General features: G+C 39.7%; 1 protein-coding gene across 2 annotated transcripts in view; it reads right to left on the reverse strand.

The window, feature by feature from the left end:
• tox2 (TOX high mobility group box family member 2) overlaps window positions 1–8402 on the reverse strand; it is a 91995-nt gene extending 83593 nt beyond the window's left edge. Inside the window, exon 1 of one of the 2 annotated variants that reach the window (XM_046383187.1) lies at window positions 7753–8402. In XM_046383187.1, the coding sequence (XP_046239143.1) occupies window positions 7753–7845 (93 nt within the window). In that variant the 5' untranslated portion in view covers window positions 7846–8402. The remainder of the gene's footprint in view (window positions 1–7752) is intronic. The other variant, XM_046383188.1, reaches the window with a different exon arrangement.
• Window positions 8403–17668: the final 9266 nt, after the last annotated feature.

A 17668-nucleotide genomic window follows, 5' to 3' on the forward strand; every position in this document is an offset into this window, starting at 1 on the left:
AAAAATCTGCCTTACCCCTCCCTCTCCTTCACTCCTTCCTCTCCTTAGTGTTTCATTTCCTGCTCATAGACTAAACGGCAGTCTCACACTCTTTCACACAGAGCATGATAGACCATGATAGTACCAAAACATAGACTGTAATATACCATTCCCGGAGAGATGAAATGAAAAACAAATTGTTGGATGAACTGTGGGCTCTTTGCAGAGTGGCTAGTGTGAAAGTCAGAGATGATGAGCTCCGTCTGTGCTTACTGTGAAATGTTGATATGGGTTTCTCATACGATGATTACGCTAATTTATGTACCAAAGCCTGTTTTACACAAATCTGCCAAGGCCAATAACTGCACTCATAATCTCCAGCATCTAGAATAATCACTTTGCAGTCTATTTGTTTATAAATGCAATGAAGCAATTATCCTAATGAGGATCAGCTTTTTTTTTGTTTAGAGAACTACAGCAAAAATGTTTTTTTGGTCTTTGTTGCATCCATGTTGGCGAGCTGATACCTTAATCATCAAACAATAGCAGCAACAAAAATGTTACTTTATGCTAATTAACGACAAGCAGTTCACAGCAGGGATGCTGAAACTGTTGCAAAAAAGAGAGTTGCGCACTTCCTGGCCCACAGTCTAAACCACATGCATGTGGATGATGCTAAATGTCAGCATCAGCACTCAGTTTTGTTGTTGCCCTTAGTGAACCAAAGATGTAAAGGTGCACAACAGAAAGCCACAGCAGTTTGAGTGGTAATATTGACTCTGTGTCATTGTTTTAATGAAAAACTGAGCCTACCATATGACACCTTTATGATACATCGTCTTGCAGCTAAGTATGTTCACCATACTGAAGCCTGTTATGCAGTATTGTTTTGGTGTATATTGCTTTTGCAGATCTCTCAAGGCCACATTCTGTAGATGCCAAAGAGAAACACTGATAAAAAGAATTCTGTTTGCCTTGAAAGGTTACTGTAGCACAGTGAAATGCACCCCTTCTCATCAGCAGACGGAGCGTGGAACAGAGTACAGAAATGGTTAAATAAATCACGTGAAGCAGATGCTGCTCTCTCTCTCTCTCTCTCACTCACTCTCTTACACACACACACACACATATTCATTAGTGAAATCCATCAATCAGCATTTCATGCAGTTTGGATCTGAACCACACCAAATGCACTAAAACAATAAACGTCTGTCTTTCAAGTCGCTATTTGGACTGGAACACATCTGGTGGCAAGGCTCATTTTGGTTTCCACATCGTTGAATGACATTACAGACTCAATGGCGAGCTGAAAAATAAAGTACCTCTAAAAATCTCTCTCCATTTTCCCTCCATTTCCAGCCCCTTCTTTCTCTCTGTGTCTCTTTACACACACCCCAAATCTACTTCCCCCTCCCTGCACTATCCTCTCAAATGCTATTCCACCATCCCATCCCCCACCCAATCAAGAAGTGAATATAAAACAGCGCAAGGAAACTAGGCAGCGGGGCAGGGGGTAGACAGACGGGGAGAGAGCCAGACAGACAGACAGACAGACTAGACTATTGCTACTTAGGAACCAGTGGCCCCCTGAGGTGAAGACAGTTTAAAACACCTTGGCACATTGAACTCCTTTACGTAAGTCAAGGGGGTGACACACACACACACACACCCAACATCCAGCTGAGGAGCCAAGAGTCAAGCCTGACTGTAGTATTTGGCTTTCAAGGGGCAGTGATGATAATTAGGGTTAATGTGATTTAATGAGGGGCACGAGTCGGCCGGGGCCGGGCTGCTTCCATTCGTAATCAGTGTCAGAACTGGAATTTCTCTGACATCTTATGATGTGGCAGTGTTTCGCACTGTGTTACAGTTTGCCATGCATGTCACCAAGCCTGAAAACCTGCTATCAGTCTGCTGTGCTAAAAGCAGTCTGGTAGTTTCTTATAATAAACCGACTTTCTGGCTGATAGATTGCATAGTGATGGCAGCATAGAAATGATTTGGATAGCGGTGGTATATCACAAAAGTATATTGGGAAGAGTTTTAAAAAATGCAATGTCATGAATGAATTCTTGGTGGTTAATACAATCAATCTTCGACATAAATAGCCTGTTTCTATGGACCTAGGTGATTAAGTAGCTAACCAGGCAGGATAAACTATACTATCTATTTTCAGCCATACATGACTTATGACCCTCTTAACACCTCTAGTAGCTCTGAGTCATGTCTGGTCTAGATTATAAAGTACAGAGCACAGCATCGAGAGTGCAGCAGAGTCCGGTTGAGGCTTTGTCACCTTCATTGTCCTGTAGGTTAAACTGAAGTCTGTGGTGGTAAATCCCTGTTATGGACTGTATTCTATTCTCTCCGCCTGTTCTCTAAACAGTCCGCTCTGTTCTTAGATACCTCATGAAATCCCATGTAGGGGTAGCTGCAGAATTAAAGATAAAAGAAAAATATAGTATCACTGATGTGGTGGGATCAGTGTATGTGTGTGTTTTTTCTTTGTTGTGACTATGCAGTAACATGGGTGAATAACCATAAACAGATTACGAGGAACGTGAGGTTTTGTGTGCAACTTACTTATCCACATATTTATCCATCTTATTCTTTTCAAAAATGTACTCAACAAAGTTCTGTATTTTCCTGTCTTGTGTTTTGAACAAGTGAGAAAAAAGTGTTCATAAACGTAGTTTTCTCCTACTGTAATGGTCTGTGCGCCGAGCACAATCTAAACCCCACTGCTCCAGAGAATAACACTGTAGCTACTTATCATTAACTCAAAGACACAATCAGCCCCCGGCGATCCGGCTTCCCTCCATAACCTTTTGACATTGCTGCTGGGAAGGTACGTAAATGAGAGAAGAAGTTCGACAGAGAGAGGGGGAGAAGTTGGGAGACAGAAAGACTTGATTATGAATAATGGCCAGGAAGTAGTTAGACCAAAAAATAACTTCACAACAACACTGTCTGAGGGGTTTTATAATTACAAAAAACATAATGCCCATTCCATGACTCTATTTTATGTTATCTGTTATTTACACTGAGTTAACCGCCTGGAACTGTATTAGAACAATAAACTTGCCACTCTGAGTATTCCCAGTTCCAGCAGCTTCAGACTGTGTTTTTCTCCCTCTGCTGTGCATTAGAGCCATGCATGGGTTAACATTTTCCCAGTGAGGACGGTTGGGATATTGCAACTCGGACTGGCCAGTCAGCAGAATGTTATGAATGGGCACAATGAAAAACCCCCAAGTCCACACTGTCGACCCAAGAATGCTTGCCTCCATGTAATTAACTTTTCTCTGTGTACAGAATGAGGTACTGCTGGAATAACTCTTTCTTTTTCTGTTTCTATTACGGTCATGAGTTGAAGAGGAAAAAAAAAACACACACACACACAAATTCTGAGAATTCAACATGGAAAATATTTTTGCCTGTCCATACTTTGAAGTACCCCATGACTAATACAGTGATTTGCAGTGGCGAAAATGGAACAGTCAACTTGACAAGGGATGGTACGTGCTCTGCAAAAGCTGGCCTCATTGCTTCTTTGGGTGGACAATTGTCAACTGCTTGTTACTTGCACTCATATAAAGATGTACAACGAAGCATTACAAAGTAGAAAATGTGGGAAAGCCTGGATCAATGTATAAATGAAGGTTTATCTTGTCGAACATGTTTCATACATCTCACCTCAAGTTATATTAGCAATTAGATATGCATTGCACACACACTTGCCCGCATACAGTCCTTCACCCTACACTCACACATGGCCATGCTTTACTTGAGATATCACTTCTGTAAGTACTTGCACTGCACAAAGTGTTTATCAATAAAGTGTTTGCTCCGCACTGCAGTGGAAATGGGTTCAGCATATATAAATAACGTACAGTTACTTGGAACAGACTGCAGCTATGTAAAGAATAACATCTGCAAACCATTGGATTATAAACCTACAGTATAACTACAGTATAATTACATGAGAGCCTCTCTCTTGGGCACTGTGCTGTTAGAGGGAAGAGGGATGAGGAGAAAGTGGAACAGTAATCTATCCAACTTCATTTCACCAGAGTGATTCTGCCTTGGGGTATGCACAAGTCATAATGCATTTGACAAATAGTCTCCTGCTAAAACAGGCATTTGCGAAGAAGTGGCCTTCAGCGCTGGTATACACAGCTGAGTGTACGCTGAACAAACAAGCCTCCCACTCAGTGAGGAAAGATACAGAGAGGCTTCAAAAAGATTAGGAGAAATCTTGGGCGAAAAGTAAAGATGACTCACAGTGCAGGACAATGCAAGTTGCATGGAGTTGAGGAGAGCAACAGAGCCGTGGGGTTCATCGCAAAATACAAATCGATGCTTCTCTCATGTGCTGCTCTTTGTGTTGTTCTGAAACGTGGACGCACAGGTCAAGGAATTTACAATGAAATGTAGAGGGGCACAATGGTGTTTTTGTCTTAGATTATCTCCTTATCATTTTGTGTTTTGACCACGAATTTTGGTTTGAAAAAGGAAATCAAAGTACATCAGACTTAATCACCAATCAGCACTCATGATTGTTATATACCGTATTATGTGGATGTTTAATGTCTAATTACTGGTACAAGAAACACATTGCTTCAAATCGGAGGTCAAGTGCATTCATAGATTTGTGGCATTGACTTATCCTGTCAGTGTGATCCATATTTGCCCATTGCACGCTTCAACCAATCGTCAGTGTCAATGCGGCCAATCAGCTCGAACCAGTTTCAGCTTTCACATTCTTTACATTCCTTAATTCAGGTAGAAAACAGAGTGACTGCAGGTCCAAGCACATGCACATACACACACATGCAAACAATATTCTCACAAAACCTAAAAGTGTGTTTGAGTTTACACTACAAGAACAGGGAGTGATCGGCTTTTGCATCTGTCCCACTTAGTATTATGCTCACTTCCTGGTTGATGTCTTTAATACTGTACAGTAATGCATAACACATCTTCTTCAATCTTCTTTTCAATTTCCTGTGAAGCATGCAATAGCTATAACTAACTATGCAAAGGCTTTTTTTTTATCATCTTTGCAAGCTAACACCTGCAGGTGAGGTAGCATTAACCCACTGGGGCACTGCTAACACTGCGCTACACCAGCAGGTCAACTCCATCCTGCCCCTGAAATTAAACTGCCATTAAAATGAACTATTTCTAAACTGTCTTATAAAGCTCCCTACGTGTAGTAGCAGCAGCACAGCACAGACAATATGCCACTTAACATCTTAGTCACAGCTGCTACTTTCATAGTGACAATGTTATACAATTCTGTCCTTGAAACCCAAACCTGCTTCCTACCGGGCCAGCGACCTCCGTACTCGCAGAATCATGTAAACTAGTACAGTTGATTGTGTTAACACTGCCCGTAAGACATGTCCTGGGTCAGACAGTCACGTCTCACTGTGATCTTAAATATACATCTGCAACTATTGTGGCTATGTATGCCTGCGTGCACGAGACGGATCTAGTTATACACACACTAGCAAACACGTGTGAACACTGTTAGGAGTTTTCGGACCTGGAGTTCTGCTTCAGAGAACTGCATACTTTCAAGAGCATCTCTTCTGTTTGCATTCACAAGGCCAATAGCAATGCTGAAGTTGCCAGCCAGCGCTTTGGTATAGCAACATCATTTCTGCACAACATAAAACAACAACAGCCATTTGTCAGATGTTTTTTAAGGGCATTATTACTACCTCTTGTTTACCAGGCTAATTTTCACACATGGTTTTACAAATGGGGGTTGACAGTGCTCCACTGGCTCATGTGCTCAGCAAATCAATGTACATTCATGTCTGGACCAGTCATCATATACATACATCACTCAAGGTTCCACTTGTGTTGGGAGAGTACCTATGCTGAAGTAGGAGCTAAAAAAGTTCTAAGGACTACCATCATTCCTAGTTCTTGCAGTGTGGATCCAAAAAGAAAAGGGAGTCTGGTGGGATTTAGAACTATGAAAAGGTTCCTTCGGACCAAAAATGCATGGTGTCACATGGGCAGAATTATTACAAAAACAATTCTATCTGAGAGTCCTCACTAGATTCGCAGGGTAATTTATTTTATGGATGGTTTGAGGTTAACTCCAGACCTAGGATCAGTTTATGTTAGAGTTAAAGGGTTGAAGTTGATGTTTAAGTATTTAGCTTTAAAGGAATGACTGTAGTTTTTGTGAAGCACTCGTATAATTCATTGTAATTCAAACCACTCTGCAAGAGAGAGTGTCTGTGTGTGCAGCTCACTGAGTGTGTTGTTCATGTATACATACAGGTGACTGTGTGTAGGAACACAGAGATTAACAATTCAAATATTGTACTGTACTGTAATGTTTCACTTTGTCATCAGCAAATGTTAACTGGCTGCTGGCTCTCATCCAGGTGCTAAGGCAAGCAAACCTCTTTGGATGGCGGTAGGTATATTGCCCTCTTCTAGCTCTGACAAACGCTTACACAAGTTTTACCTTGAGGACATGAAAAAAAGCTAGTTGCTTGTTGCATGCAATCTTTGACTATTTGGCAGGTCTGTACACTTGTCATTTGTCTAAATGCAAAACCTTTATCAGTCGGCCTAAGCAATCTGCCAGCACCACTGTACACAACAAGGAAAGACTGGAGCGGTGAAAACGATGCTCCATCAACACAAATATCTATAAATGCACAATTCAGAAAACTTGACAATAGTTAGCTTGAAAATGATGCCGATGCAAACTGATTTTGCAGCACTTTCGTTTGAATAAAAGCTTGACAGTTTGTAGCTTATGACATTTATTCCCACTTCACTTTAACAATGTAAGTGTCAGAAAGAGGTTAATACTAGATCCGATTTCGTGCGTAAAATCGCTTGTGCAATTCGTAAATTCTTGCTGTTGATATGAGCACAAAGGTTAATTTATAATTGAAAATATTTCATCCTTTAGAATTTTTAATTTTTTATTTATCTATTTGTTTTTACAGATCGCTGATGAATAATTACTTCTTAAAAACTTATTATGTGCGTTCTAACAGCGCAAAAAGGCGTTGAGAGCCAAGCGCGTGAGAATAAGCTTCTGTATTCTTCATGGAAACACTTTTTTTATCCAGCAATGAGGCAAATGAAGCAGAAGAATACGCAGACTGGTCTGTTCCAAGCTGCACGATACACACCTCAGAGCATCTCAAATGGCCCCGAGCCATTACATGCATCACATTTAAACGCTACCTTGATAGTTGTTAGTTGGACTAATTGTGCACTGACCCATATGGCCCCGTGTGGACCAGTGTGTTTCCGCAGTCAGGTCGGCAGGGTTTAAATTAATCAGGCAACAATTTTTACAGTATTTGCAGTGCTCTGAAGAGAGTGGTGCGCTCCAACTCATGCAGGACAGCTACGGTACGAGTCAGCCTACTCCAAAATTGTATACACATGAACGCATTTGCAAATTTGAATAAATGGAGAACCTGCGGGAGCCAAGAGCAGGTGTCTTGTCTGATTTTCTGCAGAGTTTAAAAGACCGTGCACATCAGAAATCCAACAAAGTTCAGTGCTAATGCAGCTAATGGAATCGTTTCGATATAATTCACTAAAAGTGCGGCACTTGGCACTAATGTTCTTCCTAATTGCGCCGGGTCCCATATATATATATATATATATACGTGTATGGGCCACCATGTGTAACTAATGTATTTGTGCACGCGTGCATCATCACACCGAAGGCTGCAGATGGGAGCGACTGTAAGCTCGTAAAGTAAAGATAATTGTTACCTTGTTGGAGTGGTAATAGTCCAAACCGGAATCAGTAGGTAACGTACATGAACCCACGCTTGAAGGGGGAGCTGGATAAAATCTGACGTCCATCTCAGAGTCCGCAAGACTGACGGCATGAAAGCGTAGCTCCAACAAACCGGTGCGACTTCTCTCACTCTCTCTTGCGCGCTCTCCCTCCCTTTCTCTCTCTCTCGCTCTCTCCTGCACACACACACACACACACACACACACACACACTAAAACGAGTAAAAAGTAGTCGTAGTAGTAGTCGTACAAAAGAGAAAGAAGAGAAGAAAAGGAGGACCGAGTCTCTCCTGTCGTTTCCTCTTCACAATGGCCCTGCACTTAGTTCAGCACTATCTGGGATTTCAGCACGGTGATGCTCTGATATAACATCCCTATAAAGTTCACTTGGAGAGACGCAGAAAGAGAGGGAGAGCTGTCCGTCTCAGTAGTCACAGAAAACAAACAGGAAAACGATCACTGAAGTTGTTTGACAACGAGACGTGCTGCAGATGAAGATGCAGAAATGGTTTTGTCGAGAGTTTCTCCAAAAACGCCCGTGCTCCGTCCCTGGTTTCCACGCGCACTGTAGCTTTGTCATGTGGAAGCGCTCGGATACATCCATGCGTTCCCGTCCACGGAGAGACTGCTATGCTACGACCTCTACCGGTCACACAGAGGGGTGTAGTTGAGAATGAGTCCTGTTAATCTGAGGTCCTGTTTAGACACAGCCTTTGCATTACAATCCTAACTCTAATTGATTTAGCTCTGTTTGGAGTCTAGTAAATCTGATTTAAAGATCTATCATCACATAGTTGGTGTCCCACTTGTTTGTTTCCGAGTCAAGATCAGAACCAAGTCCTAACACACCTACTGGTTCTACAACTCCCCTGACATTAAAGTGCTTTTAAACTGAACATGAATGTATGTGTCCACATCCTGTAATTGAAGGAGAATGCCTGTTCAAATCTTTCCTCCGGTGAAAGTAGCAGTACAACACTGTAGTAATACTCAATTACAAACAAAACCCTGCATTTAATTGTATGTGAGTATTTGCAAAGTACATTTAAAGCATACAGAGTAAAACCCCAATTTGTGTTGGAAAAATCACATAAGTTATATATCATGTCTTGTTATTATATAATATGGAAAAATGGTTTTGTAACTCAAAATCTGTGTAAGAAAAAAAAATCTGGACTCAAGCTGCTTACAGCAACATTAGCTCATTATATTCCAGACAAATTAAATCCCAAATGCCAATAAACCTCTGCAGCCCTCGTTGTCAGAATTATCCTTGTGTTTCTTTATAATGTCACTGACTGCACTGTCATGGATGTCCATTAACACAGCTACTGAATAGGAGGGACACAGCAGAGAGTCAGTGAAGAATAACACAAGTATTATATACTGAATATTTGTCATGTAGTGGCAGTAATGCCAGTAAAATAACATCTTGTTGGTGGTCATCAAACAGCAAGGCTATAGGGCTTAATAGGCTGTAATAGCAAAAGGAAAAATATTAATCATATTTTCATAAGTCAGAATCAGAAATACTTTATTGATCCCTGGGGGAAATTGGGTTGTTGCAGTTGCTCCAACCAAGATTAGAAGTCTAAAGGCCAAGGAGTATTATTAGAAATAGTATTCCCAGAATATAGAAATAAATATTTTTTAAAAAGTGCATAAATATGTGTTTTGTTATTTGTTTTTGTTCCTTTTAAGACACCGCACTGGAATCATTCACATCACATGAAATTCTCATGCTACCTGATATAATCTACATTGCTACAGTACTTCGGCTTTGACCCTTACACACACACATGCAGACACAAATCGCATTTACACACACCTGGACAAAACATACTCACACAGCGGTCGACACAACAGGATGTAAACTCTGAACAATGTCCAACCAGAGCTTCAAATAGGTGCAGAGAGGGGGAAAAAACATCACTCACTGCCAATTGTGTATCACACTGTTTTTAAGATTAGGGTGGAGTAGTGTGATGTGCCCACTCATACGTGTAGGAAAATGTCATTAGTGTGTTTTTGCAAGGCAGAGCAACATGTAAGTTGAATGTTCCAACCAATGTGTGTATTTCTTGTTTTTCTGTGCTTTTGGTGCATGTGTGGGAGTTTTTGCGCAAGTGTGAGTGTGTGTGTTTGTGTTAACCAAGCTGCTATTGTCATCCCAGTGGGCGACTTGTTGGCCCCCTCAGGACTGTGTCTATGTCCGCATAGCTATTATGCTGCATGGTGGCTCTGGCCCTGGGGTGTGAGCATGCTTTAATACCAGGCACAGATGGGTCACACCAGGGGCTTGCTGTGGCAGTCTGCCATCAGCTGCCAGCTCAGGCTGTCCTGACTCCAAGCTCATAAGGTTAACTGTCACAAAGACGCCGGTTTCTCCTCATTCTGTACCTCTGCGTCGCTGTCTGTCTGATTCTTCTCTGCCTGTCTGTCACTTTACTGTCACTTGTTCCCTCTGTCTCACATTGCCTCTCAATGTTACAGCATAAGATATAGGGCAGTGCAAAGATTTAGCTTTCATGAGTCATGGGAATGTAGGAATGTAGTTTTTTTAATGCTGCATCACTGTGCAACATCAAGTATTAGCCAGACAGATCAAAAATCATTCTCAAGGAAAGATGGTTGATAAAAAGGGGGATGGAATAAATTTTGTAAAAGAAAAAAACAGAGAAAGGTGGAAGCGTGAGAAAGATGTCTGTGAAGATGGGGTGGAATTGGTTTTCAGGTGAAGACAAGCAGGGACTGGTAAACTGGTGTAACATGTAAATAAAGGGGAGATGACACAGGGAGAGAAAAGTCAAAGTCACGCAACTTTAAATATGTGTAACATTCAAGAGTAGTTTTTTCCAACGTAGGATGTGAATCACACCGTCTACTATATCGTGTTGAAATACATTCATCCAGTAAGTGCAATTAGCAGAACAAACACTTTTTATTGCCTTGGTAAAAGCTCCTGCTAGCACCAGGAAATGGGAGGAAAATATCAAACAATATTTTCCATTAAGGGTTACAACCCTGCCGGTATGTAGATGATGTCAGCAGTACTGCTTTTATAACTTCTTTCAAGCGTCAGTGGTCTTATGTTTTGAAAATTGATAATTTTCCTTTAATAGAAAGATAACCTCTTGGAGTGGCGACTTCAAGCGTTCAAAAATGTTTGTTTCTTTAGCAAAGGTACTCAGTTTATGTTCAGCAGGCTAATTGCTTTATGCTTGTATGGGAGCACTTGGCCTTGGAGAGAAAAACATGAGTTTTAGTGAAACGGGTGCGCAGTTTCCAGGTAGAGCAAAATGTTTTCAGAGAGTGGCACAAGACAAATAGTGAAACATTTTCTTTCACACTGGCCCTCAAATTTTGTCTTGCATTTAAGTGAGCTGTCAATTCTTCTTCAACATGGAAATGTGCACTGATTACCAAAATGTGATAAACAACACAAATTAAATCATTCTGCCTTTTAGAATAAAAAAAAAAATGCATGTATTTATTCTTTTTGAATGCTCATCCTTCCCTTATTCTTGCATGCTTTGCACCCTCTACATCCTGTTGCTGCTGTAACACTGTAAATTTCCCAGTAATGGGACTAATAAAGGATTATCTTATCTTGTCTTGTCTTGTCTTATCTTATCTTATCTTATCTTATCTCAAGACATAGCTATCGGCCTTTTGTTCATTTTTTGCTTTTACCCTTCTGCTCTGCATCTATATATAATCAACAAGTGCGTTTATCACACCGAGATGTTTTACTGCATTTCCCTTGTTTCATTTTTTACAGCAATTGCTTGCTTGTAACTTTCTTCAACTTGCAACATTATAGCAGCATGTGAATGTGTGGAAACATACATAAAGTATATTATAGATATACACTTCAAATAAAAAGCTTTGAAATAGTGTTACAATAAAAGTTTGCATGGTAATGTGACTGTCAGCCACTGACAGTGAACACATTCTGATAATTTTAACAACACTAAAAGATGAGTGCGCAGCCATGCTAGCAGCTCTGTGAGGCTGTACTGAGTTGAAATTGTGTTTTGAGCTAAACATCAGCATGCTAACATTGTCATAAGGACTATGTCAATAAGCTGATGTTTAGCAGGTATGTTGACCATGGTTACCATCTTAGCTTAGCAAGCTAGCATGCTATCATTAGGTGAGTAGCACAAAATGCTGTACAAAGTGTAACTGAGGCTGGTGGTGATGTCAGTTTATTAGAGGGGCAAATTAAAAGGTTGACCTGGAAGATGGTGTTAGATGAAAAGCCAGAGGATCCCCAAAGTTTTAAAAGTGTATCCATTGCAGAACAGGGTTGACTGACTCAAATTTCACCGCAATCCATCCAACAGTTGTCGAGACATTTCACTTAAAATGATGAACCTCATGGTGGAGCTATAGAAAAATCCAGGTGATCTCTAGGGTCAGTGAGATTTATCCCTGTAGGTGTTGAGATATTTCAGTCAAAGTTAAGTTTCAGATGAAACCAGAGGGGACTATGAGACAGGATGGGCAGAGGCAAACTGGTTAGCACAGCACAATACACACTGCATGTCATTGACATAACATCAAAACTGTTACTTGTTCACATCCAGTTGTTAATGTTAATTTATTTTTGGAATGTTTAAATCAAAAATATGCCCATATCTTACAAATTGCACCTTTAAAGAAGAAGAATTTGGTTGTTTCTTCTTGGTACAAAGTCTAAGAAAACTATGAAGACTATATTCTCCACACACTGTTTATTTCAGGGGTCCTACTGTGCACTAATTCAGTGTTTCTTAAGTGATCTCCTCTTCCTCCTCCACACGAGAGAATACACATTAGCCTACTCTCTCATCTGTAACAAATAACCAGAGTTATGCAAGTGTTATTTAATGTCACTATAATAAGACCCTCAGTTCCCCACTAGTTATGGGAAGTGAAGTTGTCAAGGTGCAGTTTCGTCAGACACCACAGGACTTTCAGGGTTGGTCTTTTTGTTTAAAATATTAATGCTTATCTTTTGTAAAACAGGTCAAAGCTTCCAGGTTTTAGGTCAGATTTTTGCCTGTAGTTTTAGAGGTTGAGTACTTTCCTTGATAACATCACAGCAGCACATGGTGATTTTCCACACGGATGTTGCTCAAAGTTGTTTTCCATTCAACCCAAATTTGAAGTCCTAAATGTTACTATCTTTCTCTCTGATTTAATTTAGCACCAATGTAAACGTTCTAAAAGCATTGCTTTGGCCTGCTGCTAGCAATTCCATATAAGGCTGTCCTGAAAAAAGCAAACAGTAAAGCAATGATAAACAGGAAATGGTTCAATAGGTCCACTAAGCAGAGAGATGACTCAATAATGACCTTAATTTACATTGAAGATCACACAGTTTTTGCTGTATTACACAGAAGCTGCACGTCTGTGGAAAAAATGAAAATCATGGAATCTGATTATGCTGAAAAGACTCACCTCTGCTTTGGTTTGTGGGCTCTGATGCACCTTGTGGTAGAGCAGCTTGTAAAAATGCTTTGTATTTGCCTTTATAAATGACTTTGCCTTCGGTTCTCTTGTGATGAATTTCACTTTATGTCAATTTAAGCTCCATCAGACTGGTACTCTGGTATTTAATTTTTCACTTTTACATTTCCGCTTGTCTCTAACTACCAAAATATGGTGAATGAAAAACAATTCAGCTCGGTGTGTTGGGCTGTCCCTCCTCAACAGTGCATGTCAGTGATTTCTTTTTTGTTCAAAACCGCCGTGATCATAACCGGAAGACAAGAAAGTGATTTTAAATAAGATTCGGAAAGTATTGTAAAGACAAACAATGGAAATGATGACATGACAGTGTTTGGGTTTGGAGTACAATTCTGGGTTAATGGGGCATAAAATGGTTCCAGACATCTAGACAGCAAAAACTGATACACTTCCCAAAACCTTACAAAAGACCCCATTTTTGACTTAAACTGAGTGTTACTGACCTGCAGTGATTTTTATTTGCTGCTATATGAGATCATATTTGCATATGTTATTTCAGCAATACAGCTTAATTGTTGTAAATTCACAGAGTTGCACTAATTTTTCTTATGTGTACTTTTCTAGATTCTTTTTTTAGATTTATATTTGTATTTATGTATATATCCTGTAGGCACCTGGAGGTTTGCTTCATTGTACATGCACAGTGACAATAAAGATCTTATCTTACAAAGATTTTAACTTCAGTGTGCTCAGTTGCACATGGTGAGTAAAGATGTACTGTACACGAAAATCTGTAATAAAACAGACATTTCACATGCAAGAAACATTCCCTATCCCAGCATCAACTGAATTTAAATGTGCAAATAAGCTAAAATGTATGGCAGTTCCAGCATAACAGCCATCACATGCCAAAGAATGCTTTGCAGAATTTGCACTTCTCTTTACCCAAGCACAGCTGATTTTTGTATCAAAGCTTGTGTGAATAAATTCTGTGTGAGGCCACGGCAGGCGCACCACAAAGGGCCGTTCAATGGTGAACCTTTGCTAACCTTTTCTAGCCACTGACCTTCAATAATGAAACTGTGTTGTCTCTTGTTCCTTTGGACAATCAGCCATTGAAACAACTGCCATTCATGGAGTCCACTCCACCCTCCATGTGACCTTTTTTCATACTAGTAATTAGCTGCTGTTGCATTTCCACCAGATGCAAACCAACAGCACACAATATTTACTATTCATGTACAGATGTGTGACATTTATTAAATTATATATTATTTGTTACACAATTTACATGTCAAGTATATGGATAATTTGTGGGTTCTGACTTGTCTGTTGGCCAGAACACAAAAAGTCCAAATCAATTATTGTCATATTTCCATGATATTAAAATAAAAGGGAGGGAGCACAATGTTCTTCCTGTTTGATGTAAAACAATTAGAAAATGTATGTTTTTTAACCTAGATTTCTTCCTACAAAAAATTATTTTAATTCTAGGTTTTGCATCCCCATCAAGTCCTCATCCTCCCACTCCACTCCTGAATAAACCCTCCGCTTCATCATCCTCTCATTCTCCGACCTTCTACTTATGTTGCACATGAGAAATGAGAGGGGGATGGGAGGGAAGATGAATGAAACAGGGAGTGGGGAATGAAAGGGAGGAGGGGGGGAAGAAGAGAGCAAGATTGGGAAAAATGCCCTTTGACTGGATTTAAAAGTCTGTGGCATTTCATTTTCAGAAAGAGGGGAGCTTCATCTCCTTCAGATCCTTTAAGGGCCAACCTAATTGATTAATGTTTCCATCTCATTGGGAAGAGGAGGGTGACCATTTGAAGCTTAACTGGAGCCTTTCACATTCTCAAGTCTTAAAACAGAACCACCACAGAGAGAGATGATGACAGAATGAGAGACAGAGTGATGAAACAAAGGTCTAAAATTCCAGTAGATGAGTGAAATACGTTGAAGGTCGACATCATTTCAACACTGCACTGAGCATAGAGGAACGGGGACGTGTCTTACCATCTATTATAAAATCCCCCTGTAATGAAATAATGTACATGGTTTTAGAGTGTATTCAGGTTTCAAATCGGCTGTTTAGATTTCTGCACCTGTCACAGGAAGCTGGCAGAAAGCACTTTGTGTGATTGCAAAATCAAACCTAAGAAAACTTAATGCCTTTCTATTGAAAGTGAAGTCTGAGGGGAAAAAAAACTCACCAAGGATAATAAATCTGTGTTCGAAAGGGAAATAATAAATTTATATCTTGATAATTTAGTGCTTTGGACTGGTGATGCTTTCCTCCGGTAGTATTTTATTTTTCAATTCATGACACATGGTAAATAAGGTCTTAAACTAATTTCAAACTTTGCATGCCCTAGACATCAAATCACAGAAACACAAAGCTGATCATGTATGAACAGAAGTGATGGAAATAATGAGGAGAAACTAACAACATTATAGCTCTGCATACTCAGGTGTAAAGTAATCAGTCTGGTAGACTTAGAAGTCTAAAAAAATGACTTACTGAAAATGCACTATGATTACTTGCCCTTTGCATGGTTTTGACAGCAACGCTGAAATATTTATATATCGGAGACTCTGTGGGCATTTCCCATCATACAACAAAACCAGTGGAGAGAAGCCAAAACAGTGGTGACCTTTACCCAACATGGTATACCAAATATGAAAGGTCAGCTTGCATGATGGGGGAGGGTGGCACTGAAGCCTAGCGCATGGAAGACATGGACAAAGTACTGTAATATCTATCAGGCAGGTCTCCTTGCTGCCTTCAGAGGTCATTTGAATGTGAACAGTGTTGGAGCAAGAGGAAAGGAAAGACACAAGCTGCAATCTCTCATTCATATCCTTGTGCTGCTATGGAATTTGAGGCTCTGTAGCATGTTGGACATTTTTATAAACCTAATGAATCATGCAACTCTGCTCTCTAAAGCTGTTGTTAACATCTGTTCCATTTACTGAGATTAAAAATACCACATTTTAAAATAAATTGTGTTTATTTGTTCACTAAAAAAATAGGAAACTCCTAAATAACAGCCATAGAAATGATTTGTATTTTCTATATAATGAATGCTCAGTTTCATAATTTAAATGCCTTTAAAAACCAGAGACAACGACTGAGCTGCCAATCACTCTGCTGAAAACAGTTACCAACAAAGCACAAAATAATACTTCCTATGCATTAGCTGTTGTTGTCTGGAATGAGTTACTGTACAATAAATTTGAGCTTTCTGAATAGCTAAAAATCACTTCAGCTATAGTTTTATGTTCAGGATTCCATTAAAAAAGAATACTAGTTTGGATTAAGACAAACGTTTATATTTTGATGAGATTTCTTATAAATTACAATTGATCTTCAAAATGACATAGTCTTTGAGTTCATTTGGGTTTGATATTATCTGCAAAACGCTGCTTTCAATCTCATATCCCCACGCATGAATCTGATTCTAATCAGTTTAGTTAATTAAAACATTTGTATGTTTAAAAAGAGAGTAGTAGTTTGAGAACTGTTCATACAGATACTGACACACAGTGTCATATTGCCCAATTATAAAATCTGCTTTTCTACATGCCAACATTACATTCTGAAATATAAGTTTTCATATGGATTTCATACTAGTGTCCTATTGACAAACCTATAGACGACTGTTGATAATCATTTAATGTCATTTGTAAGAAACATCCAAAATGTAACATATATCCAAATATTAATTACTTCTCTGCTGTTATACAAGTATGTGAGTGTATTTACTTGTGTGATATGGGCAGAAGAAAGCCTAAGCATGGGAACTGATCACAAAGTAGTACACACAGGTCAGGTTAAAACAACATCTCATAGCCCAAATAACACATTTAGTATCACAGTGATTAAAACTTATCGTGCGTTGAGGTGCACTGAGGTGCATTGAGGTGGTTCATGTCAAACATTTAGTGCTTTTAATAATCACTGGAAAATGTCTTCAAAAGGAGAACAAACTGTAAACACCACTGGGAAACTAGAGCACGTTTCAGGATACCGAAGTTTGCAATAGAAGTAGTGATGTTTCATAGCCATATTATAGACAACTATATCCATACATGACTGAGGTTTATAGTGGATTATAATGGATAGCAGGGGTTGCAAAGAATATTGTCTTTTAAATGTGGGCAAAAGAAAGCTGTATTGTTCATACATGGAGCCTCTAAAACAGTGCAGGCCTTGTTGTCCCACATTTGGTGTAGAAATGTAGACTGCAGAGGAGCTCGTACATAGTTTTGGTGATTGTTTTAGTTTCCAATGCAACTAATGGCAGCCTACAGGAAGCAAGAACTCAGTAACTTCCTGCCTTACAGTATCCCTTGCTCGCACTTGTGACTTTAGTGATTTGGAAAAGTGAGGAGAGGAAGCAGTGACCATAGCTGGACTGACTGTATGGTG

The sequence above is a fragment of the Scatophagus argus genome, chromosome 3 (genome assembly GCF_020382885.2).
Source record: "Scatophagus argus isolate fScaArg1 chromosome 3, fScaArg1.pri, whole genome shotgun sequence".
NCBI classification, from domain to species: Eukaryota; Metazoa; Chordata; class Actinopteri; family Scatophagidae; genus Scatophagus; species Scatophagus argus.